A 24,497-nucleotide genomic window follows, 5' to 3' on the forward strand; every position below is an offset into this window, starting at 1 on the left:
GGAAGGTGGCAGGGTGGCAATTTTCTCAGATTCCCCCTCCCCCCTCAACCCCTAGCCCCATGGGGAAGAGCCAACTGGAGAAAATCACTGCCCCATCCCCTTCCTCTAGCACCAGTGAACTCCGCTGAGCACAAGTCTGGATCCAGTGATCCCACATCAAGAAAAGTAGACTGTATGTAGTCATCAAGCATTGTATTTTTCATCGGAATGTTTTTGGATGAGGTACAAACTTTGAAGCATACTTAGCGGTAAATGTAAAATCTTACTGATGAGCATATTTTACTGAAGAAACTTTATGCATAACTTTAAAGACAGCTGAAGAAATCCAGAACTGTTTTCTTCTTAAAAATTTAATGGCAGGTGATAAAACAGGTCTCAAAAAATGGACATTCTCACACTCTTACATACAAGTGAGTTATTAAATAAGATCTGAAGTTAGAATGCAATGTTATAAAACATGCAGTGAACTAGGCAGAATGATATCTGAATTTTTTTTACACTAAATACTTTCCTTGTTGTCCCATCACATAATGCTTGCGATGGGCTGGTTCAGACACTATAAGCCTGAATTATGGCTTATCGGGCACTAGCAAGAGTGCTGGTGCTCCCTCTCCCACCTGGCTCCTCCTGCCAGCAGGGATGGCTAAACAGGAAACCTCTGCTTGTAGTCTGTTTAGGGTTATGTCCAAACTGGGATGTTGCTCTCCTAACAAGTCAGAATCATAAGCCAAGAACAAACACTGGCCTATCTATGATTCAAGCTTATTAGGAGAGCAACAAGCCACAGCTCTCAGTTTAGACATAAGCACTAAACAAACCACAGATGGAGGCTTCCCACAGGTAGGAGGGGCAAAGTGGAACGATCAGGCAGCATCCGCTAGTGCACTTGCTTGTTCCCAGTTATTGTTATGTCCAAACTGGCCCAATCTGTAAACAGAGTATTTTCATCGTCCAGCACAGCCATACTTAAAAGGGAACAAAGATGGAAACACCAATATTTTCAAACAGCTAAAAGACCAAAGGATGTGGCCTAGGAGACACTGGCTCAGGACATGCATATTTCTGGAATATATGGTTGTGAAAGTTTAGTGTCCTCTGTCTTTTCTTGTCCAGAACTTTGGCGCATCGTCTTGCGTTTAAACAACCGTAGACTCAACCGCAGTAACTCATTGTCCACTACTGGAGGATTTGTGTAGGTTTGTTTTGTTGTGCCCTGTTTGAATTGAGAACGAATGCAAGTTAGTTCTGGCTGCATGGTGGGTTCATATGTCATAACTCTACAAACCTCAGGATGTTACACAGCACTAGCATTTGTGAAGCAGTCTCTATTATCCTTTCAAGCCACATACACCACCCAGTTTATAGGAAGCCAAAGTGTCAAAGGCTCTTGTGCTTAATAGAAATTTAGTAATGTATCTGAAATGGGGAAAACTATATTCGAGCAAAGTAACACAAGAGCACAATAATATCAGAAGAGTATTTAACAGCACTACTGGAAGTGATAACTTTCACAGGGAGTTTAAACTTGGAGTATTATTTCAGGAGAATGGAGGTTCTAAAACAGTCATTAAGATGAAATGTCATCACGATAAGCCCAGGTTTTAAAAGTCTCTATTATTTGTTAATTTATTAACTTCTCACTGCTTTTGTAAAAGAAAAAAGTTTAACGATTAGATGGCTTATGAAATATGTGCTAGCTGTATAACTGGACGATTCAAGAGAAACCTGTCTCTAAGAGAAAGCCAAGTCACTTTCGATTTACTGAGTGTCAAACACACATTTCTGTGTTCCAGTGCCCCGTCGTATACACTTGCCTTTTCATTTTTCACTAGCTGCTTACGGATTGCAGAATCTCTCCTAAAGCATAGGGCCTTACAGCAAGGACCAAGATTACACAGCAGGCCAGAGCGCTCTTCCTTTCGCAGTAGGGCAGCCATGTTCAGGGCCCCAAATTCATGTTCAAATAGGTTCTCTGCATCTACAAAGAGGTAGCGTAAACATATGTGTGTATTCAAAGTTCTTTTAGAATGGTCAGACATTATTATAAATCGATGATATACATGGCACTTTACAGGGTAACAAAAGCAATGAGCATCTGTTTCCTAAGGCGGTCAGGATTCATGGAGGACAACAAGTTGGCATGAGTGAGCTAGGAAGAGGTTAGCAGAGGCAACGGCTCTCTCGGTGAGGGAGCAGCAGTTTTGCAAGCAGCATAAAGGAAGTCAGGAGGCAGTGCCTGGAGAAAACGTTAGAGGAAAGGAAGCAGATGTCCACTATGCCACTAGAAATAAGTAGAACGTGAGGATATGGTGAGAAATATGAAGAAGCGCAGAAAAAAGAATGACAGACTCTCGTATTGCGCTAGCTTTATTTCAAATCCTCAGATCAAAGTTTTTATCAAAAGTACCCAAAGAAAAGCATTACAGCTTATCTACTACATTCAAAGACTAATTGGGAGTGTAATGACTAATACAAAAGTTCTACTTCAGCAATGGAATATGCAGGGTGGCCTCACAGCCCCTGGTCCCACAGGAAGTTTTAACCTTGTATCAGTTTAAAATTATTAAATGTTGCTGGAACACAGAGATATACCACAAACCATTTTCTATCTCTTTCTGCTTGGATCTAGACTTTGCTCCCATTGGTGGGAGCAATCCCTTAAGCGGAGCTCTGCTCAGGGGAAGCTCCTGCCAGCAGAAGGGGGCAGGGAAGAGAGAGAAGACAACTTTTTCTGATTCCATCTTCACCTTGCAGCCCTTTGTGCCCTCCAAAGATCCGCTCTAGGGGGTTGAGGGACCTTCTAGAACAGTGGCGGGGGGGGGGCTGCACGGGGAGGGGGAAATTGGCAAAAATGGCTTAAACTCCTCCCCACTTCCGCCAGCAGGATCCCTCCACTGGATCAAAAGCCTTTCATGGATGGAAGGAGCCCTTCTACTCACAGAAGGGTAAGTTTGGTCCCAACCTATTATTTTTTGAGATAATGCCAACAGCATATACAGTATTTCTAGATGAAACTTTGTGTATGATACTACATAAAATGGACTAAGCGTAACAAGTAATTGAGGTGACAGACACATTATGTGACATAACGCAATTACACAGATCACATAGACATTAGTGGTTTTGAAACTTTTTACCTTCAGGGAACCCATTTCACATAGATTTGTCTGCTGAGAATCCCTTGAACATCTGCCACAGACACTCAGAGCATTCTGGGGTGTACTCTAAGGTAGTCACAGTTCACATGAAGCACTATCATAGTCTACTGAGCATCTTGGTTGTCCCAAGTGAATTGAGAGGTCATCCTAGAACATCCCGAATGCTCCCTTTGCAGGGGAAGATGGATTACAAGTGGTAAGCTGCCTTTCTGGGAAGCATGTCCACCATTACTAATCTTCTCAATGGAGGAATTCTTGCTAAGCCTCACATGCACAGAAAGGAATTCCCCGCCTTCTCCTCTCCCTTGCAGTCCATCCCTAACTCTCCAGAGCAGATTGGGGGGCGGGGGGCTGCGGGGGGGGGGAGGTGGAACCTGCACCACTGGAAGATGTCTTTCCATCAGGAAACACAACTGGGTTTCACACAGTGTTTCCCAGAAAACAATTTGAACCATCATTCTACACCATACACTTGCTGGGAACAGAAGATGCAAGGCAGCGCATCGTTACTGTAAAGAAATCATACAAAGCATTGGGTCTATTCTCCAAGGAATAGGTCTAAATGTCTGCAAAGACAGTCCAGCTCTGTCTAGAAAGCAACAAAGTTAAAAACAAGGAAAGAGAAAAAGCAACTTCAAATCAGGCCTTTTATATAGCTTTCCCTCTTGGGTGTTTCTTCAAGGCAGCCATAGGATAGAATGGAATGAAGAAACAAAAAATGGACAAAGAAAGCAAGGTTTTGTTGCTGTTTCTGTAAAAAAGAAAAAAGGCTCTGAGGGAGAAGAAATTAAATCAAGGTAAGGACGGAAGTAACGTTGTAAGGCTAGAAAAGTAGTCTCTAAGGGAGAGAAGTAAACATATATTCATGAGCTTAGGAAAGAAAATGACTGGGGAAGAGACTAACCCTGGAAGGGAACGTGATGAGGAAGATGCATAGAACTGATCAAATATCTTTTCTGCTTTCTTTAGCTAATGAGGTGGAGTTAAACTTAATTTGTATACCACTCCCACATGGACACAGAAAGCAACAAAGCCAAAAATTATGAAAGATAAAAAGGAATTTCAAATGAGTTCTGATAATGTCCTGCAGGCTAATGTTTCTCTAAGAAAAGGTTGCTTTCTATAGGCAACAATCCCAATGGTGCAGAGGAGTAATTGTAAACCACAAACACCTGAATACATCCTGAATTGGAGACTTTATTTTACCTGTTGCAACAGTTTTTTGTTTCTACAGCATCCAAAATACACAGTATAAAAATCTGTAGGCACTTAAGTTTTTTGTTGACTTTCGTCCATCTGGTCCATTTTGATGACACAGAGGTATTCTCAAGTGATGGTTCCTGAAGAGCTTTACAGAACCTGAGCATTGTTCAGCAGTGCCAAAACAAGAATTCCTTGTTCAAGCTAGCTTTTACGGGTCTGAGTTACGCAAGCTAAGGCAAACTTTACTCTATGGTGTATTGCAATAGTGTTAAAGGGAACACACACACACGCACACACGATGGAATAGGAAATAAATTCATTTGTTTTCTATTTCAAGACTAATTGAAACAACTGATCCCTATAGGCAAAAGTTTGAAAAACCCAACAAAAACGTACAGAAATAAAATAAGGTTCTCAACTGCTGAGTCACTCACTGTAATACTTTCTGTTTCATGTATATGTCAGGATCAGTTTGTGGACCTACTTGTCTGGAAGTTGTCGGCATGTAGTGGGGGCTCTGGCCATGTGTGCTCTCCACCACCATCTATTGGATAACTTAATGCATGACTCAGGCCATGACCCCCCCCTCCCATTTTTTGAGCAGGAAGTGCTGCAGGAATTGGGCATCTGTATGTGCACCAGGTTGCATGTTATACTGCACATGTCATCCGGGGGGGGGGGGGGGGGGGCTGACGATAAAGCCTGAATAGGTGTACAGAATTTCTGGACAGCGATTATGTAAATCAGCCCTAACCCTACAAAACATTCCACATGTACCATAGGGTAGAAGAATGGAAGCCTAATTTACAGCATTATAATTGCTAACCAGGCTCTACTAGCATTCGTATATTTTAAATGTTTCACCAGTGTGACCAAGAAATGGAATCAAGAAGAGGTGGATGAAGAGACACAACGCTGCAGAGCACAAAGCTTGATTCTTAATTACTGGAGTCGACAGGAGCAGGAGGCATATGTTTGGCCTCCACCCCACTGGTGTCCCCACTCCAACAGAGAAAAGTAAAGTTCTCCACTAGGGGATACTTTTCTAATGAGAGCAAATCCCACCCTCAATCCCTGGCACTAGGTGGCCAAGTTCTCTCTGAGAAGAAACCTAGAGAAGTCCAGGCGCAGCTTTTCAACACATCAGCCCACAGGATTCTTACAGCCCTCCTTACACTCATATACACGCACAGCACTCCTCATACTGATGGACATGTTGCTACCAGACCGATGAGTGGACATTTCAGACAATTTGACGCAGCCTCTATAGTGTGGTGCATGCTCAGAAACAAAACAAAGATCAGTGAAATGCTTAACCTGTCTTCTAGTTCATGAATGAATTACCTTTAGGTTTCTCCAGTGCTCTCTGGCATGTTTCTTTAATTTGGGTGAAGAGTGGAGGGCCAGCCAGTTGTTTGGAAATGCCAACTCTCAACATTACAGCACCCGGAGTAAATTTTAAAAGAGCAGCCCCAGGTTCTCGTGGCTCTTTTGGCTGCTTTGGCATAAGACTTGACCAGTCCACATCGATTACATCCACGGGATCTGCAAACACATACAAAGAAGGAATCATCACTCTGCTCACTGGCACATCCAGGCAGAGCAGAACCCAATGGGTGGTCTTTCGTTAACTAACATATAATGGATTTCAAAATCATTAAAATAATTTAGGAATGTGGATTCTTGATGATATTTCCATTTAGTCTATTTCTGAACGTACTAAGAGGCAATTGCTGGCTATACTTCTAGCACAAGAGGAGGGAGGAGAAGAGCAGAGTCTTTTAAGTTTCTTCCTTGATGAAAATAATGACTATATACATTTCAAAGGCATGCACTGAAATTGATATATTCACATTTATGTAGCTACAATTTTTTTCTTTTCCTCTTTTTTGTTTTGTATGGTTGAAGTTTCCCAATAAAAACTTAATTTAAAAAAGTTTCTTACTCGCTGAGAAGCAAGAAGAGAGTTACCTTCATGCTGGCTCCCTCCTTGCCCCTCTCCTCATGCGTCTGGCTTCGGTAGAAATATCTTGGTTTCTTAAAATGCAGCTTCCCAGGATGTCCAAATCAAGAAGCTGTGGTTTAAGTACTACTTATAGACCAGGATCTGATTTTTATTCTGTTCTTAGGGTGGACTGTGAAAGTTTTTCAGGGGTAAGGATGCAAAACTGCAGCACCTGGCAAAGTGCCTTCTCCCTTCTCATGGCTAGCATAAGTGGAATTAAGCAAAATTACCAAATCAGTGTACCATTTAATATGTGTAATTTATGCAGGCTGTAGAGTTTAAATTTTCTTGGCACGGAATCTGTGTAATCTTGGAACAAAAGCCTGACTTTCTTTTAGCACACGCAGCCCTGACAAAAGGGGATCTTGTCATGCTTACCCGGCATCTTCTCCTCATCCTGCTGATCCTCCCTCTTTTCAGCATCACCTGCCAAAATTTCATCCAGTTCATCATCACTGATTGGCTCATATTCTCCAGCACCAGATCCGATTGACTGCATATCATCTATTTTGGCTTCATCATCTCTACCTACAGAAAGAGAGAAAACTGGTAAAACATGCCTATTTAAACTTTGCTGCGCTCCACAGTTCAAACAAGAATGAAATGCAGACTTTTCAAGGCATGGGCTTGGATTCCAACTTCTGGGAGGAGAGTTCCATGTACAGAGATTTCCCAGTATAATCTCCTGTGCCCTCTCCCAAAGGTACTCCTGAGGTTTGGGGGACTCTCTGGAATGGCACAGGATGTGATGGGGGGAGGGGGCTGCAGGAGGAAGGAAGAATTGGCAAAAATCAGGGACATTCCCCCCCACTCACCCCGGTTCTGAAGAGATAGCACCTTTGGGTCCAAACCACAGAGCCGTGTGAGGTGGACAGCATTTATCTGGACAGGTCTTTCAAAAGGGATTGGTTAAGAGTTTGACTAGAAACCTCCCACTTCCCACACTTCATATGCTTTTTTGCTATAATTTTAAGGGCCAAAGTAGACATGATGCAATTAGAATCTTCCCGTTTTTGTTAGCAGTCCAATGGGGGCTGCTTTGAAGACAAGAATACTCTGGGACACAGCTTTCATCATTGCCTCCTATGTCCTTCCCTTGAAAAAAATCCCCTAATGCAAGCTGCGGTTAGGTACAGATACTGTTCCTGTCTCTCTTGCCAACCCACTTTGGAGCTAATAGCTTGGGGGAGATACAATTTATACTGGGGGAACTCATAGAAGAAGAGGACCAAACATACTCTCCTAGAGACACCCACAACCTTTGGGGTCCTGGCAGCAGCGACAATGTTAGGATTATGTGTGAAATGGGGCCAAGATTAGAATGGTTGAATATGGAGAAGATGAACCAGTTCTTCACCAAGAAAACCTGTTCAGGTATCTGGTATTTAAAGGAGAGCAAAAAATAAACCAACAACATTTTCACCTTCTAAGTTTTCCACTTTCTCAGCTTCAATGCCATCTTCAAAGCCTTGTAAACATCCCAAGTCTTTATCCACCCTTTCCTTCTCTAGGGAGGTAGAGTCCAGGCAGATTACTTCAAACTCCTGATGCTCTTTGCCTGGTTTTGCTTCGTTGTGCTTGGATAATTCTGTTTGAGAGGAAGTATTGAGGCCTCTGTCTCTTTCAGGGTTCTCAGGAACTGGCCTCTCCTTCTCACGGTCCAGGTCTCTTCGTTTTTCTCGCTGTCTGTCTCGTTCCCGAATTCTGTCCCGGTCTCTGGTCCTCAACCAGTCTTTAGCGGTATCTCGGTCCCAATCTCTCTGCCTCCCATCTCGTCTTTCCCGGTCCCGTTCACGATCATGCTCATGTCTGTCTCTGTCTTGCGCTCTTTCCCTGCTATCAAAGGACCCAGATCTGGAATGGCCTTGGCGATCAGATTCAGGAGAACTTCTTCTTGAGCTGTGGCTTCTGGAATCTTGTCGATCTGAATAAAGTGTTAACAGGCTGCATAACTACACTGCATATGGAATACATGATTAAATTAATCAAAACAGACTGGTATCCCTTAATTAAAACAAAACTAAACAAAACAAAACAAAAACAGGGTAGAACTTAAGAAGAGGAGTTATCTATGGACATAAAATCCTATGCCACAGTTTGGGGCTGATAAACGGTGGTTTATTGGCCCAAGAACGAACCACGTGCCTGCATGCTCCCTTCTTGCCCCTCGTTACTCCCCTTGTGTGCTTGGCTTTGGCACCGATACCTTGGCTTGTTGAACTAGTTTCCCATGGCATCTGAACTGAGAAAGTATGATTTAAGTACAGCTTTACAAACCAGGATATGATCTGGCTGGCCCTAGAACATATTCCTCCTACAATCCCCTAGGCTCCTGTAGCAGATGGGAAGACTCCCTTGGCAAATTCGTAAACCTGGAAACGGTTCCCTGAACATAGAAGGTTTGGAAGCAACTGATCTAGCTGCACATTTACATCTTCCCACACTTTGTCAAAGGGAGGTACTTGTCTCTAACCAGCAAGAGCAGAATATGGTAGGTTTGTGACAACATTCCCTTGGAATACAGGGGATGGTTATACTCTTAGGGATTCAAACAGCTGCAACTGAGATGTAGTCCCTAGTGCAGGGGTGAGAAACTTTCCCACTGCAAAGGCCATATTCCCTCTGAGAAAATCAGTGGGGGGCTACATGCTAGGGGTGGCCTGCTCAGAACCGCCCCTATTCTCTCTCTCTCTCTCTCTCCCCACACACACACACACACCATTCCTTCCACCTTCCTCATACTCACTCTCCCCCACTCAACCTCATTTTCTCTCTCTTCCTCGTCTCAATCTTTTTCTCTTCCCCTTCTTCCTCTCACTCCTTCTCTCTCCCCTCCTGCTCTCACTCTCAATCTCCCCACTCCTCTTTTCCCCCCTCCTTCCCCAGCTGCCTCCCTTCCCTGCCCTTTCTGTGGCACCAATGAATGTGTTTTTAAAGCCTTAAGCATGTGTGGGAGATTGGGGGGGGGGGTACAGCAGGCAGGGAGGGTTCATTCTTCTCCTCAGCTGTAACCACCCTCCCAAATATCCCCTACAGCAATTAAGATTTTTAAAAAGCTTCCACTGGTACCAATGCAACCTTTTAAAAAAGCCTAATTGCAGTGCAGGAGGTGGGGCTGAGGAAGAGATGCTGCAGGGTGGGTAGAGAGGCCCTGTGGGCCAGAGGTTCCCCATACCTGCTTGAATGGTATGTTCCCTGGTTAGGAAATGCGATATAATTTATTTTAATGTTTAATATGCCATTACTTTGTTAGCTGCCATGATGGCTCCTTCAATCAAAAGGCATGCTATCAATGAGGAGACTAACTACAAAGGGAGAAACTTTAGTATGCTGAAGACTACAGCTTGTATTAAACAATTGGACAAAAGGGCCACAACCTTCCTGCACGGGAAGCCAAATAAGGGCTTGGGAGACCCTCAAGAAAAGCCTGGGATATAATGTGTGTGGGGGTGGGGAATCTGAGAAAGTCAGGCGGAGGCACCTTGCATGAGCAGAACAATGAGCAGAACAATGAAACCAGAACTACCTGAAGAGGTGCTGCGGCTGGGAACTCCTCGTTTTAATTGATCGATTCTTGATTTCCGCTCTCCAGTGATTTCTAGACACCTTCTCTCTCTGTCACTAGAGCTGCTATGCAGCATCTTTTTCAAACCCATCTGGTCATCTCCACTCCGGTGTGCGGAATCATTGGAGGGTGATCGGAGTCTACTTGAGGTATGGCTTCGATTGCTACAAAGGCTGCTGCTGCGTTTCTGTTCAACAGGTTTGATGGGAGGGGGATCTTCAACATGAACAGGTTCCACATTTTCAGCCCTTGTGCGGTGGCTATTTCTGTGGGGTTCTTCAGAACCTCTTTCCAGAATAGTCTCTCCACGTTCTGGAACATCTTCATCTGACCAGTCACTAAACGTTGTGTCTTCTCTTTTGGGGGCAACTTCTGCCAACACAGGCTTCTCAGGCACAGCTTCCACCACGTCCTCCCTTGTGGTTACAGGTGGTGTCCTTGGGCCTTTTTTCTTTTTTAGGTGCGGGCCACTGTCTTCATCAGAAGCCTCAGAATCTCCTTTTGATCTCTTACGCTTCTTATCAGTGTTTTTCTTTTTCTGAACTTTCTTGGGAGAAAAGACTTGGGCCTTCTCTGGGGCTGGCTCACTGACATAGCGCTCTAACCCAATGTCATCGTCTTTCTTTTTCTTTGTTGCCTTTTTCTGCACTTTCACTTTTTTCTTATCTTCATGCATGTGATCAACAGCTTCTCGTTCTTCAGAAGCCCGATTACTTACAGTCTCTTGGACTCTGCTCCTTGAACTTTCATTGATCTCCCGCTGCTCTCGCTGTTTGTCCCCAGAAGAACCTCGCTCTTTGAAGTCACTTTCCTCATAATGTCTGGAGCTGTCCTTTCTCTCTGGCTTTCGGTCACTCTCTTTCCATCGGCTCTGCTTGTCTTCTGAAAGGTGTGTAGGACTAAGTGAGCGTGATTCTTGAGGTCGGACAACCTGACTCAGTAATCTGCGTTTTTCGTCTATGAAATATGAAAAACATGTCATGACACTTCATTTCTGACACAATGAATGACAGATGTCATTTTTCATGACACAAGTCTTTCACCTGACTATATCACTTAGGCCACAGCAAAGTGGCCTGCACGTATCCAATATTTAGAGAAAGAATCCCTTGTCAGTTACCCTCATGGAAGCAGCAACTTACATTTATTGGGCAGTCTCCAACGCTGCCTGTATGCAAGCAGGAATGACTCCTAGTGCAATGGGAAGCTAGCATTTCATAGCACAACCCTGGAAACTAGCCCACATTAGTGCTTCCGGAATGGGACATGTCAGCAGAACTCTTGAAAGGAAACTCCAATGACATGTCTCATTCCAGAAGTGCCAATCTGGGCTAGTTTCCAGGGTTGCACTAAGAAGCACTAGCAGTTGTTCCCAGTACACAATGTGATTGGCGCTGGCAGACCGCCAGCCCTGGCTACTGCCCTTAAACTCCTATACTAAAAAACCAAAAAACAGTTTGGAGGTTTGACATGGGAGGTACTCATAGGAAAACTCATCAGTATGCACATACTCTCTTTTCCTTATCCTATAAATGCCTTTTAAGATCTATAAATAGAAGTTAAAAGCACAGCTGTTAAACAACTGTTGGAATTCCATGGGGGAGAGGAAGGGGAAGGAGAAGAAGATGACAGGGAATTTCTCCCCAACATCTGAATGCGCACACCGATGAGGTGCAGTCCTCTGGATTACACCTTGGCCTACTCAACGTCCACAACACCAGCAAATTATTCACACACATCCATAAAATAAAGCAGACTATTCTAGGATATCTTTAGACGGACCACACATTTAAAATGCTAAAAGGCAGATTTAAACATACATCTCCTCATTAAATTACATTCTGCATTGAACATCTATTATGTAACCTATTTATGGTCTGCATTTGCTGCTTGATTCATGGGGAGATTTCTGTAAATTGACTCGTTATTGATATGGCCTTTTCCTAACGTACCTGCAGTGACTGGGGGGGGGCGGGGGGGGGCGGAATTGAAACATCTGGGAAACTGTGATGGTATTATGTAGCATCACATGCTCTGGCAATTCCGGCTTATCAGCTTCTGTAATCTCATAGCCAATCGACAGGGAGGACCTGTAGACTGACAGGTTCACAGCCAGTGTTAAATTAACACAGGTTGCATGTGTTAATTCATTCATCATATTTTCAAGTTCTTGTAATTTATTTTTTTTGGGGGGGGGGGGCACCATGAAATGTGCAATGCAAGACAAATGCTGTATCTAAGAAATGAATACCCTGCAAGAAAGATAGCCATGCACAAAAAACCCCAGACAGCTCATTTTCTTAATGCACCCTTTTCTATTTCAGCTAGCAAAAAGGCAGTAATTACTTCTAACCTATTTTAACATGGAGCCTACATGCTTTTACTTACTTTGATCATCTCCACTGTTGTAGGCATCACTATCAGGCGAATGGTCACGGCGACGCTTGGGTGACTTACGAGGGCTGGGGCTACTTTCATTTCTGTGACGTTTTCTATATTGGACAAAAAAAATGCAGTCAAACCCTATGCACCTTAGTTCTAAGAACTCTCACATTTGTTTCCCACTATAAATACAAATGGAACTAAACTGAATTTCATTATACAAATCAATGAAATACCAATGAATTCCTCCCACTTTCCTAAAAACTTCTCCTGAATGACATATGAACGTATCTAATTAACTGATGTCATGCAGGACTGTCTAGACTGTCTTTACCCCTTTTACTGACTCATGCTGTGCATACATCTAAAGCTACCTAACGAGTCATTCGGAATATTTATTTTCTTTTTAAAAACAAACTTACTTTGACTTCCTCTCTTCACGGCTATCTCTTGTGGTCCTTTCTTCCCGGACATCGTCTCTCTTGTCTCTGCGTTCTTCTCTTCCTCTCTCTTTGTCATCCCACTCTCTCTGACGCTCCCTTTCCTTATCTCTTTCTCGCCCCCGCTCTCGTTCACGCTCTCGTTCCCTTTCCCGTTCTCTTTCCCGTTCTCTCTCCCTCTCTCTTTCCCGTTCTCTCTCCCTCTCTCTGTCATGGTCCCTGTCCCGTTCACGGTCTCTATCCTTATCCCTCTCTCTTTCACGTTCTCGTTCTCGTTCACGGGCACGATCGCGTTCAGCTTCTCTCTCTCTTTCCCGCTCCCGCTCCCTGGGTCTTTCATCTCTTCTGTCTTCACCCCTATCTACCCTTCGTTCTTCTAGTCTTTCATCTCGTTCAAGGTCATCATTTCTTCCTTGGTGTCGCATTGGTGAGCTTGGTCTCTGATCTGTAATGACAAACGGGTTTCATTTCCATGAAGAATTGGAAAGATGCATTTTGTCATCCAATTCATTGCTCGCTGTTTGTATTCACTCGCTCTCTTTAATTTCAAGCCACTGCAGTGAGTTTCCCAGAATCAACAGTGGCAATTATCACTTGTGGGCTCAACAGCCTACAGCTTAAGAAGAGGATGACTTTTGTCACGGCCCATCCATGATTATAAAGAACTCAGCATCCAAAGAAGTATGGGGTAGGGACTAAAGCTCAGTGGTACAGCACAAAAGGTCCCAGGTTCAGTCCTCAGCATCTCCAGTCAAAAGGATTGCAGGTAGCAGGTGAAGGGTATGCTTCTCTGTCTGAGACCCTGCAGAGTTTCTGCCAGCCAGAGCAGACAATCCTGGGCTAGATGGGCAAATAATCTCACCTGGTATAAGGCAGAGTTCTATATATCTGCAGTTGATCAACTCAGGAAGTCCCTGGTGTCCAGATTACCAGAAGAGCCCACTTTTGAAGGGATCTCACACAGTCTGGCATGAGTGACTACTGGATGTCAACACCCTTATAATTAACATTAGCAGAGTGCAGTGAGAGTGAAGTTGCCTCCTGGAATCACGTCTCTCCCTCAACAGAGGCTCATGGATAATACTTTCATTTTGCCATTTTCATAAAAACAAAAAAACTAATCCCCTCCTACCCCACAAGGGCATCAACCATGAACTGTGCTGTAAGAAGGAAACCAGGAGAGAGAGGGAGGCAGGCAGGGAGAGAGAAAACTAGACACCTGCTCCTGCTGGACTGTCCTCTTCCCCTCTACAGGGCCATCAACTGCTCTAAGGAAGGAAGAGCTGGGGGGGGGGCAAAGGTAACATCAGGCGCTTGCTCCTTCATTATGTGTAAGGGGGTATAAAGGGGGAAGTTAGCTTCCACCCAAATAGCACCTCCTTACTTTTTCCTGTGTAAAATAGTGGCAGCCTTTGACTCATCTAGGTACAGCAAAAGTAAGTGCTGTACTTGGGGACAAGGATGCAGGGTGGGGGACACCCAGCTGCCACTTGAAGACAATGGTTCAGCAGGGACCCCACAGAAAAACAGTAGGCCACCAGAATAAATTCTTGGTTTATACCAAGATTACTGTTCATACTGGGGAGCTTTATTCTGCCAGCCAAATAAAAGCTATATATATGTTTTTTTAAAATAAACAAAACATAAAATACCATAATCTGAGTTCAAAGAAAGAGCACAGAGAAAGCTCTCAAGATCAACAGCACACACCATAAACCGCTTAAGACAGCCTATTCTTTTATTAGCTAAATGCCCATCATTATGACAGGAGGGGTTTGTGTGGAGGGAGAACTTGAATATGTTAAGGACCCCTGGGGGATAAAAGCCCTTGTAGGAATCCTCTCAGAAAAGGTTGATTTTGCCCTCACAGCAATGTGGTCCCTAAATGCAACTGTACTTTCCTCCATAAGTGTGTATATGCCAACAATCCCTCCTAGGGCCAGTAAGAATCAAATCTGCTCCCTTCTGCACAGTCCCATCCTATGCCTTGTTTCCTTTGTCATGCTAAAGTAGGATGGATAGGAACTGGCTTTTACAGATATATTAGTTTTTGAGATGTGTCAACAGACTCACCTTGTATGTATCTGATTACTGCGCTAGCAACTGAGAAAGGATCAGACAGTACGTACCCCTCTCTCGGTTGTCACGCTTGTCCCTTTCTCCATGTCTTCTTTCAAAGGAAGAATCCCTTGTGTGTTCTCGGTTTTCATAGCGATCCCTGTCAGGATAATTGCTCCGTGATTCCCAGCTGTCATGGTAGCTACTACTAGTATGGCCATCAACCTGAGATCCCCTTGTTCCTCGACTACCTAATGAAAATATACATATAGAAAACATGGAAAGATCTCCGCTGCCACATTCAAATGTTACAGAATTAGTGAAAGAACTGTATAACCTACAATATTTCTAATTATTTTAATGTTTTGGTTATACAGACAGAAGAGTACTGCTATTGTCCCAATATGCAGTACTCATTTAATCCTGGTAAATTAAAACTGTGTTCCTAACTTGGTCACTTGCCTGCAGGGTGATAAATCCGCCATAAAAGGGATAATAAATAGAGCTGGAAAGGACTAGAAGATTCCCTGGTCCATTTCTGTTTAAAAGCACTTTCCTCCACATATCAGCCTTCTGCAGATTAACTCAAAATCCAAAGTACAGAATTCTACATGCAGAGCGCTGTAGAAACATAGTGTTACGAGCTTGCAGAGCAATTAGTCCAGCTAAGACTGGACCCTGTGAGTGAGGCAAAAGCCATCCACAGATTCTTCAAATTAATGAGATTTGGATAGATGAGTTATTTAGAAGCTTTTCCACTGCAACAGTGAAGAACAATAAACCAATACACCTTACAATTAGTGGTGATGCAAAAAAAAAGGTCAAACATTAATTCTCGTAACACATGAGAATTAAATAAACACATTTATTTAAAAAGTAGAAATTTTCCAGTTACTCATCTGCTCCTTAATATTTCATTGCTCTTTGGAATACCTACAGATTGCAGATGCATTAAGCAGAATGGTGGCTAAATTTGGTGCAGTTGTGAAAAAGAAAGGAGATTCAATTAGAGAAAACAGTTCTATTTTAATGAAATTTCTACCATGTTGATTTAGCAGATCTTTAGGAACTGAATCATGCAGTAATAAATTCAGTATTCCATTTACTATACCCTTCTCTGATAATTCAGGACCTCTGCCTCTACTTCTTCCAGATGTTCTGGACTCGTTCCTGGCTTCGTTTCTTGAGTCTGTCCTCGTTTCAGCACGAGAACTCTCTTCTCTGCCATGGGTTCTTCCATAGCTACGTGCTTCCTCCAAATATTGCTCTTCTTTTTTATGGGTGTCCCGACACTCTCTGTCTCTGTAGTCATGAGTGTCTCGGGCAGAACGCAGGTCCCTCTGGTCACGACTGTCTTTATTGTCTCTGCTACAGCCCCTTGTATCCCGTGAGTCCCGATTGTCCCGAGATTCTCTGAGATCCCTGCGTTCTCTGTTCTCTCTGGTTTCCCTTCGATCCCGCCCATCCCGAGATTCTCGATCATCTCTGTGATCTCGGGGGGTACTCTGTTCTTGGTCATAGTCACGATCCTCTCTGTTGTCTCTCTCTCTCCTTTTTCCTCTAGTCTCTGAAAGTGAATTGAATGTATTTGGAGTTAAATATTCTATCACAATTAACAGTACTAATATTCAAATGAAGTCTATTAAAACTACAGGGAAAAATGCAAATGGAAGGACATTTTTAAAGGGACTTTGGAGGCCATCCATAGGTATGAATCTGTAGTCAAATATAATTCTTTACTACATCCAATGCTAGTCTTAAGACATTTACATTCTTGAACTGAAAAGTCACAAGGACACCTCCTCTGTTTTGGGAGGCTGGAAACACATTTTGTTTTATGCCCCAGACACAGACTGGAGGCAGGAAAATGGTTTCTACCTCTGGAATCTGGTTTCCAAAGCAAATGTTTTGTGATGGGGCCACCCATGATTAATCTAATGCAATCAACTTGAAGCTATTGTGGAAAAAAACATATTGGAAATCTTTTTAAAAAATAATAAAAAAGACTACATACCACATACAATGACTTTTCTTTTATCCTGCAGCAACGCAATGGGTTAGATCCAGTCTCACGCTAGTGGAAGTTCACTAGTGTGACAGGACTTTCTCCCTCTCTCCTCCCCACTGTAGCCCCACATGTTGACTAAAAATCTACTCTTGAGGGTTTCCCAGGCCTCTGGAGCAGGTTTTGAAGGATGGGGTGGGGAAAGGGAATCACCCGCTCCTTGTTCTGTGAACAGAACTGCTTCCACCAGCAAAACTGCAGCATTCAATCCAACCCAATGAGCTGTCTGTTCAGAGCAAGCTTTATGTTATGGTACCCAAGATCTCTTCCCTGAGATTGCCAATTTAGACCAATATGTTAATAATTTTGAACTTAGGCTACATCCCTTCTACCACTCTGCTACCCATTTTGGAAAAGTAATTTTGAAGCTCTCCACAGGCTGTTCAGGATTTCACCATCCTGTATAATTTAGTTCCATCAGCTTCCTATCTTTAACCAGTTACCAGTCCATAAATGCTTCTTTTATCCCATGCCTGCTGAGTTTCCTGAGGAACCTTTGGAGAAAGAGATAATATCAAAAGCTGATAGATAGATGGATGGATGCATGGATGTAACTGATGACATGCTTGTTGACACTCTCAAAGAAGGGTGGTGAAGAATAACTTCCCTTTGCAACCACAGGTTAATTCTTCCTCAGCAAGCTCTTTTATTCTACAAGCTTTAATAATGATTTCCACCCATACACCTGGGACAGGAGATAAATCATCAACCTTATCTCTGTTTGCTACTTTTTGATAAGGGGCCTCCTGAGGTTAGCCTCCTGCATGTTTTAGTTAATACTACAGCCAGCAATTCCAGATATGAGTTAAGGAACTCTTGGGAGAAAGAGGACCTTGCCTCCTGTAACTTTAACAACCACACTTGTGGGGTGCAGATGTAAAGACTGCCTGTATTCTTATTCTTATTCATACCATCCCTCCTTTCCTGGCGTCGATCATGTGACTGTGAAATCCGCTCCCGATCATGCCGGTTTCTCTCTCTGACCGGTGAACGATGTCGCGAGGGGGTCTGTTTTTGCTGAGGAGAAGGTGAAGCTCGGTGAGGATAAGGAGAGGAGGAACGGCCCAGGGGTGAGGAAGCTGTCCTTTTATAAGAGGGAGAAGGAGTTCTTTTGTGACGTGGTGAAGGAGAGCGTCTCTGAATAGACGAACCCGACTGAGATGAAGAAGAGTGATGTCTTGAAGATACAGGAGAATGATGCTGAGTTGGTGGAGAAGCAGACCTGCAGACATAGACATTTTTGAGCCTTATTGGACCTTTGCAGCTGATGACCTCTTGCTAAAATTATGTGTCTGATGCGTTCAGGTATCTTGCATTCTGTAAGCATGGGCATGCATTCCTGGCTGGTACTAGAATTCCTTCCAAGGAATTCCCTCCTTGACACATTTAACAATTCAAATTCAATTCAAATGTGTCAAGGGGGCAACAGAACTCCCATAGCGCAGTGTGCCCCCCATGTGCAACTTTGTCTGCTAGAGTTCTGCCCTGAATTAGTTTGCAGAACAGCATGTACAAGATTTTGGCTGTTAACCTGATTTTGGCTGTTAACCTGAAAATGAGATGTTTATTTTCAATATTATATACTGCCCAGTAACAAAATTCTCTGGGCAGTTTCCCTGGGCAGTTTACATGGGTATCAAATTTCAGCCTCCTATCTAGAGTGGAAGTAATGTAACACTTTTGGGATACATTTCATGTCCCCTACTTAGTGAGAGAGACAATGTCCCATTTTCTGACTTTTCTAGAAGTTCAGGTGCCTTGGGTTATTATGTTTACACTTATTCTCTGGCTCTTCCTCACAATGGCTCAGAGCAACTCATGGATGGTTCCCAAATGGTATTCCCATCTAGGTACTTTACAAGGTCAGAACTTGCTTATGTTCAAGCAACAGAACTGAGAATGTCTTCAGATCACTTTGGGGGCAAATGTGCATACCAAAACATAGTACTTGTGTGGAAAGCGGCCCAACTGGGGGGTCTCTTGGGATGGGGAGGGGGTACTTGCACATGCCATTTTTGAGCATAACACATATAGATATACTGTTTCCAGCCTTTACTACAAATTGGTAGTAAATTTGGGATGCCTTGGGCTAGATGCATACCAAATGTCAGCTGTCCAGTTAGTTGGAAGTAACGAAACCATTTTGTCGAACTTCATGTCTCCCATACTAAGGAAGATACATGTGTGTGTCACTTTATGACTATCTCTAATCAGGATTACATGTTTAAGTTTCAGGTTTTCTAAGTCTCAGGTTTCTAGATGCTGTAGAAGTAATAATTTTGGTGTCTGCATGAACAAGTCAGTCCTAATTACCTTTATACACTAGCATATAAAGCTACCATTCTGCAAGCAAGGATTTCTGTCCCATGCTGCAACATGAAGTCTCCCCCCACCCCCACACTCTCGCAGTCCAAACCTGATCAAATATGTGAAAATACAATGGAATTCCCCACAGCCCACAATTCCATCTTATGCGTGACCTGACTCAACTTGTCAAGTGCTATCCCTGTTATGCGGTAAACATGTCCCAGGTTTGGAGTAGATGTAAAATCTATTAACTAGAGTGTCTTGAGCTAAATGTGAAACACATTTCAGCTTGCTGGATGCAGTGAAAGTATGCTAATCTTTCTGATACTCTTGTAAATGAATGAGGCCTAAAATAAAGAACACATAAAAACATAAAATTTATACGTAATTATTCTACCTGCAAGATGGTGAAAAAGAATGTTTATGGCCGCTGGACTTCGCTGGAGCCCAAGATGTCTGCCTTCTTCTTGTGCTAGGAGAATATTCTCTTGAAAGAGAAGAATTACTTCCAGAATGGTCTTCTAGACTAGGTGAACGCCTTTGTCTATGGGAACCTTCTGAGGGATCTCTGAGGAATATACAAATAGCAATAGGTACGTGGTATCACCAATGATGTCATGGCAACAGTGCTTGTGGTTTCGGTCAACATGTCTTCACCTAGAAATAAATTTGCTGCCTTTCAGTTCTTTCTGCAGTCTTTGGATAATGCACTGGTGAAAACCGCTGAACCTGGCATGTATGTAAGGGTGGCAATAGATAACTTGCTTTTTATCTCCTGCATATGTTTGCCCTGTAAGGTCCTCCAGATCATAATTCCCCCCCCCCCGTTTTAACAAGTATGGGTGGGGGGGGCAGGGGGGAGGTCACTCAAGGTTTAGTGCCATCAGTGATCTGACCAAGCTCTGGAAGTTTGGGTGCTCTCTCATGGTTGGATCCAATTAGCCCATTCCAGTGATGGAGTGGCTTCCATCCGGAGAACATAGAGGGGAATAATTCCCCCTCGATCCTGCAGCCACCCATGCACCTTCAAGATCTGCTCTGGAAGGTTGGAGCAGATACTGGGGGGTGGGGGGTGCAGGGGACTGAGCAGAGGAGAGGGGAAGTCCCATTGTGTGAGTAGAAGCCCACCCACATGACGTTGGATTTCACCCTCAGCTTGTCTTAGGACCTTAATGGAGCTCAATTCCCACAAGACAGAAAACAAAGAGAGGGGAACTGGAAATGTCATTTGGGCTATAAAGGTCCACCACTTAACTAAGGGAAATCCTGCCTAAGATTGCCATTCATTTCTGATCACTCAGACAGTGGGTCAGTTTGCATGTCACAATAAGCCACCCTGAAAGTAAGCCAATGTGGGTGAGCTGTTCACTTACTAACCCACATTACTCCTGACAGATGATCAGGCCTTCTGGGGCTTGCCATGGCTTGTTTCCCCCTTAGTCTTCCTGCCTGCTCCGTGCACTTATCCCAGAGTCTTTTGCGGCACAACCCCTCTTGTATCCTTGTCCTTACAAAGGAAAACGTTTCTGGTTTCCTGTCCTGCTCCGATCGCTACCCCTTTTCTGGGCATTTTTCCATTCGCAACTGTTAAAAAAACATTTTGGGTGTTTCGGAAGTACACAAATGGGTTCAGGTTCTTTCTCGCACTTGCAAATGACAGAAAAATCATAATAAAACCCCCCAAACCATTTGTGCAGTAAGTACACCCATACTCCTGCAGTAATTACTTGCGCTCACCCCAATAGCTCTGTCTTGTTCAGCCACTGCTTTCGGATTTTAAGGTCAAGGGAAGCACTGAAGCGAGGAGAGGAAACTGACAAATGTGAGTTAAAGATGTAGTGGAGGATGAAATTGATAAAAGGGAGTTTACTGGCTCCCCCACCCCCAACCTTTTTTGGAGCAATTACTTCAGTGTTTTCCCTTGACAGCTTTTGGATGCAATTTACAAGGAAACTGACAAGGCAACTACTGCAGGCTGTGCTTAGCAGACAGGTGAATCTGTGCATTTCCGAAACTTGCAGACTTGCACAGGACTGGGAAGAAAAAAATTATGAACCTGAGAACCACTGGGAAAAAATAGTAAAAAAAAAAATTATGAACACATCTGCGCACTTGAGAGGCAGCAACAAAGAAGAAAACGAAAAAAAACACTTGTGAATGCATTCAGAACATTCCCAAGTGTCATTCTGTATTGCTGGAAGGGCAGACATAACTGACAAGGGAGGCTGGAAGTGGCACTGGCAAGACTGCGAGGAGTCTGTGCTGAGAAGCCGCTGACAAGCCATGCTGTCAGGTTTGCATGTCACGACATGCCACCCTGAGAACAAGCCACTCCCGCAGGGTGGCTTATGCATGGTTACCAAACAGTGCTGAATCATCCACACTCAATTCAGATGTCACGATAAGCCACGCTGACACAAACATGGCTCACAACTCACCGTGGCTTATCGTGTCTTGTGAATCATTGTTTACAGACTTTAATGGAAAAACACATGCACTAAGTAAGTTCTGACTTGTAGCGTGTATGTGTTCATGAAAAATGTACATTGACTGAAAATATAGCAAGCTGGATGTAAGTAAACTCTTAAGTATTTACTAGTTATACACAAACATTAGACATATCGCAATTACCTCTGCTTCTCTTTTTTCTCCTTATTATGTCTTTCAAAGTCACGGCCTCTCTCTTTGACCTCCCTTGGCTTCTCTTCTAACCGCTCTTTAACTTTATGTTTTTCCTTATGTTTTTTTCCTTGTGCAGTCTCTTCCTGCATTGGTGGTGGCGGACTAGGTGTACGAGGACCTTTCTTTTTATTGTGGTTGCTTTTTGAACTCCTTAAAACCCAATAAGCAAACAAATATTTAAAGGGTTAGTTTGTACATAGAAAGAGCTTGTCCTAGTCCATCAAAAGGCTGCGAAGTAGTCTGGAAATGCAGAACCTCCTACCCCACTACAACCTCCTCCAAACCCCAGAAATTGCAGCATGCTAATGGCACTGGCTATCTCCATGTTCATCTAAAAAGCTCATGCATGCACACAGACAACCCATGAAGCTTGTGCTATGAGTGTCCTACAACTCTTTTCTAGTGCCCTGCCTGAATCAGCTCATCTGTGTGCTGCCACTGTGAATTATAGCCGTGCGGGCTAGGCCTTGCTTCAGCTCTGTGATTAGAGGGTACAGTGCCACCCAAGAACTTGCCTGTAGCCTGCACCCTGGGAGGAGAACAGAAATAAACCAACCAGCAAACAGTGTGAATTTTGAAATGCTGACAAGGGAAGATTTCTGAAAAACTTAGATGGGGAGTGGCTATTTTGGAAGTGGGTAAGGATAACAGCCCTCCTGTTTCTGCTGGACTCTCCTGGCCCCCAGGGACATCTTCTACCAATAGCTCTGTGGGAAGGATCCTGATGATTTTTTAATGAATTGTTAATATTGTTTATTATGAATGTATTATCTCTATGTTACTTGTAAGCAGCCTTGGTAGGATTTATATCCTGAAAGGTGGCATATAAATAATTGGAATAAATAAATAAAACAGGCAACTGGGGATGTGGGGGGAGATGACTAAAAAAGGAGTAGAAAACTAATCATGCCTCCTTTTAATATAAACATAGGCTTTTCAAGAGTGCTGAGAGGTTGGTGCCTTGCTGAGGCTACATATTCAAAATATTTATTCATGCACAGTTTCCCTTTTATGCTCTTAATCACCCTGCAGTAATCAGATCCAAGTGTAGATTCTTGCATAGGTGATCAGTCCATTTCTAGAGGTGGCTGACTGCATTATTCATGACTATGCCTTAACTACCTATATCGTTACTATTTGCTCTTCATGAAGTCAGAAATGCTTGAGCCATTCAAGCGGTATCCATAGTCTGCTGAGATCTACTTTGGACAAAAGGTCTGCCAATTGCAATAACTAATCACAATAATGATGGCTATGGTCAGATTAAAAACAAAAACAAAACTCCATCATATGCCATATAAACTTTCAAACATTTGAAGGCCAACCCTGGAGTAAAAGATGCTGCTGTCTGTATTTGATTTCTACTAAAGCCAAGGAATTGTTAAATTTGTGCTAAAGGACTTTCTCCTTTGGTGTTTTTCTATCCTTGGGCAAATTTTGATTTTTAATATATCTCAAGGTCATGAAGTTTGGGCGCAGTCAGATGTTGCTTGTCTTTGAGGCTCATGGACCAGAAAGGGATAAACATAAACCAGAGCAAACTGTGGGATGTGTCAAGCTGTATGGGGTATCAAACCCCCACCCCATAATGGGAGAATGGAAGAGCAGAGAAGAATACAATCCTGAACAGCAATATGCAGGAAGCCTCTGCACTACTGATAACTCTAATTCCATCTCTGTTATCACGATGCGCCTGGTTGCCCAGAGCCAAAGAATTCTCATTGTCATGCCATGTCTAAATGCTCCAGTAAAACTATTGAACAGAATGTAGTTCCATGACTGTGCCCAAGACTAGAATACACACATTTTGTGTCACTTTTTAAAAATTACAAGATAAAATTATACAAAATATAATGAATATAACCCAAGCAGCAAGGTTAGAGAGGGAAGGGAAACAGCTTCAAACATGCTTTGCTTGGTGCAGACATAAGCTTAACTATGAATATGCAAATTGTAGTTTGCAAACTCACTGCAGACCATGGCTTCAAATCCTGGTTTGCAGCCAATCTTATCCATGGCTCAGTTACCCAGGAATAATTCTTAACCATGGATAAAGAAAATGAACTATGGTTGTGTATTATGTCAGCAGATGGCCATACTGTTCCAGCTACATCATTCACAAACTACATCTTACTATCCAAAATTTTTAATACTGCAAAAGTTATTTGAAGCATTCACAAATTTCAAATAATGAACATAAAAAGCACCAACAACTTACTTGTTGACTAAAGGAATTCAGTGTTGAGCTCAAAAACTAATACCAATACCACAAAACCAATCAAGGCAGAACACAATATTCTATTTACAAAATATGCCTATATACTAACCTCTGTTGCTCTAAGAGGGGTGAAGAAACTACAGAAGTCTTCTTTTCCCTCTTATTGGTAGAAGAAGAAGATTTGGGGCTTGATCTTAGTTTTGGAGATTTACTAGATTTTCTTGGTGAAGGTGAGGATAACTTCGATCCAACCACCTCTGGAGAAATCTTACCAAGAGTAAAATAGACAATATTTTTATACTGCAAAAAATGTACTTTACATTGGTATGTACACCCAAAGACATATACAAGTATCACTTAAGGCTGAGATCATGGTTATCATTCAAATGGCACCTATTACCAACACACTTTCCC

The 24,497-nt window shown here is 43.0% G+C and overlaps 1 protein-coding gene across 3 annotated transcripts in view; it reads right to left on the reverse strand.

The window, feature by feature from the left end:
* Nucleotides 1-332: 332 nt before the first annotated feature.
* Nucleotides 333-24,497, reverse strand: part of ZC3H13 (zinc finger CCCH-type containing 13) — a 56,161-nt gene continuing 31,996 nt past the window's right edge. For all 3 annotated transcript variants that reach the window (XM_084825883.1, XM_084825873.1, XM_084825864.1), the window contains exons 7-20: nt 24,193-24,350; nt 21,815-22,015; nt 19,581-19,751; nt 17,788-18,098; nt 15,923-16,378; nt 14,883-15,062; nt 12,736-13,198; nt 12,320-12,423; nt 9,893-10,888; nt 7,790-8,290; nt 6,745-6,894; nt 5,706-5,906; nt 1,815-1,978; nt 333-1,213 (exon numbers count right to left, since the gene is read on the reverse strand). In XM_084825883.1, coding sequence (XP_084682009.1) covers nt 1,046-1,213; nt 1,815-1,978; nt 5,706-5,906; nt 6,745-6,894; nt 7,790-8,290; nt 9,893-10,888; nt 12,320-12,423; nt 12,736-13,198; nt 14,883-15,062; nt 15,923-16,378; nt 17,788-18,098; nt 19,581-19,751; nt 21,815-22,015; nt 24,193-24,350 — 4,224 coding nt within the window. In that variant the 3' untranslated portion in view covers nt 333-1,045. The remainder of the gene's footprint in view (nt 1,214-1,814; nt 1,979-5,705; nt 5,907-6,744; nt 6,895-7,789; nt 8,291-9,892; nt 10,889-12,319; nt 12,424-12,735; nt 13,199-14,882; nt 15,063-15,922; nt 16,379-17,787; nt 18,099-19,580; nt 19,752-21,814; nt 22,016-24,192; nt 24,351-24,497) is intronic.

This window comes from Heloderma suspectum, chromosome 1, assembly GCF_057233095.1.
Source record: "Heloderma suspectum isolate Gila_16-S chromosome 1, 16-S_ref, whole genome shotgun sequence".
Lineage (NCBI taxonomy): Eukaryota > Metazoa > Chordata > Lepidosauria > Squamata > Helodermatidae > Heloderma > Heloderma suspectum.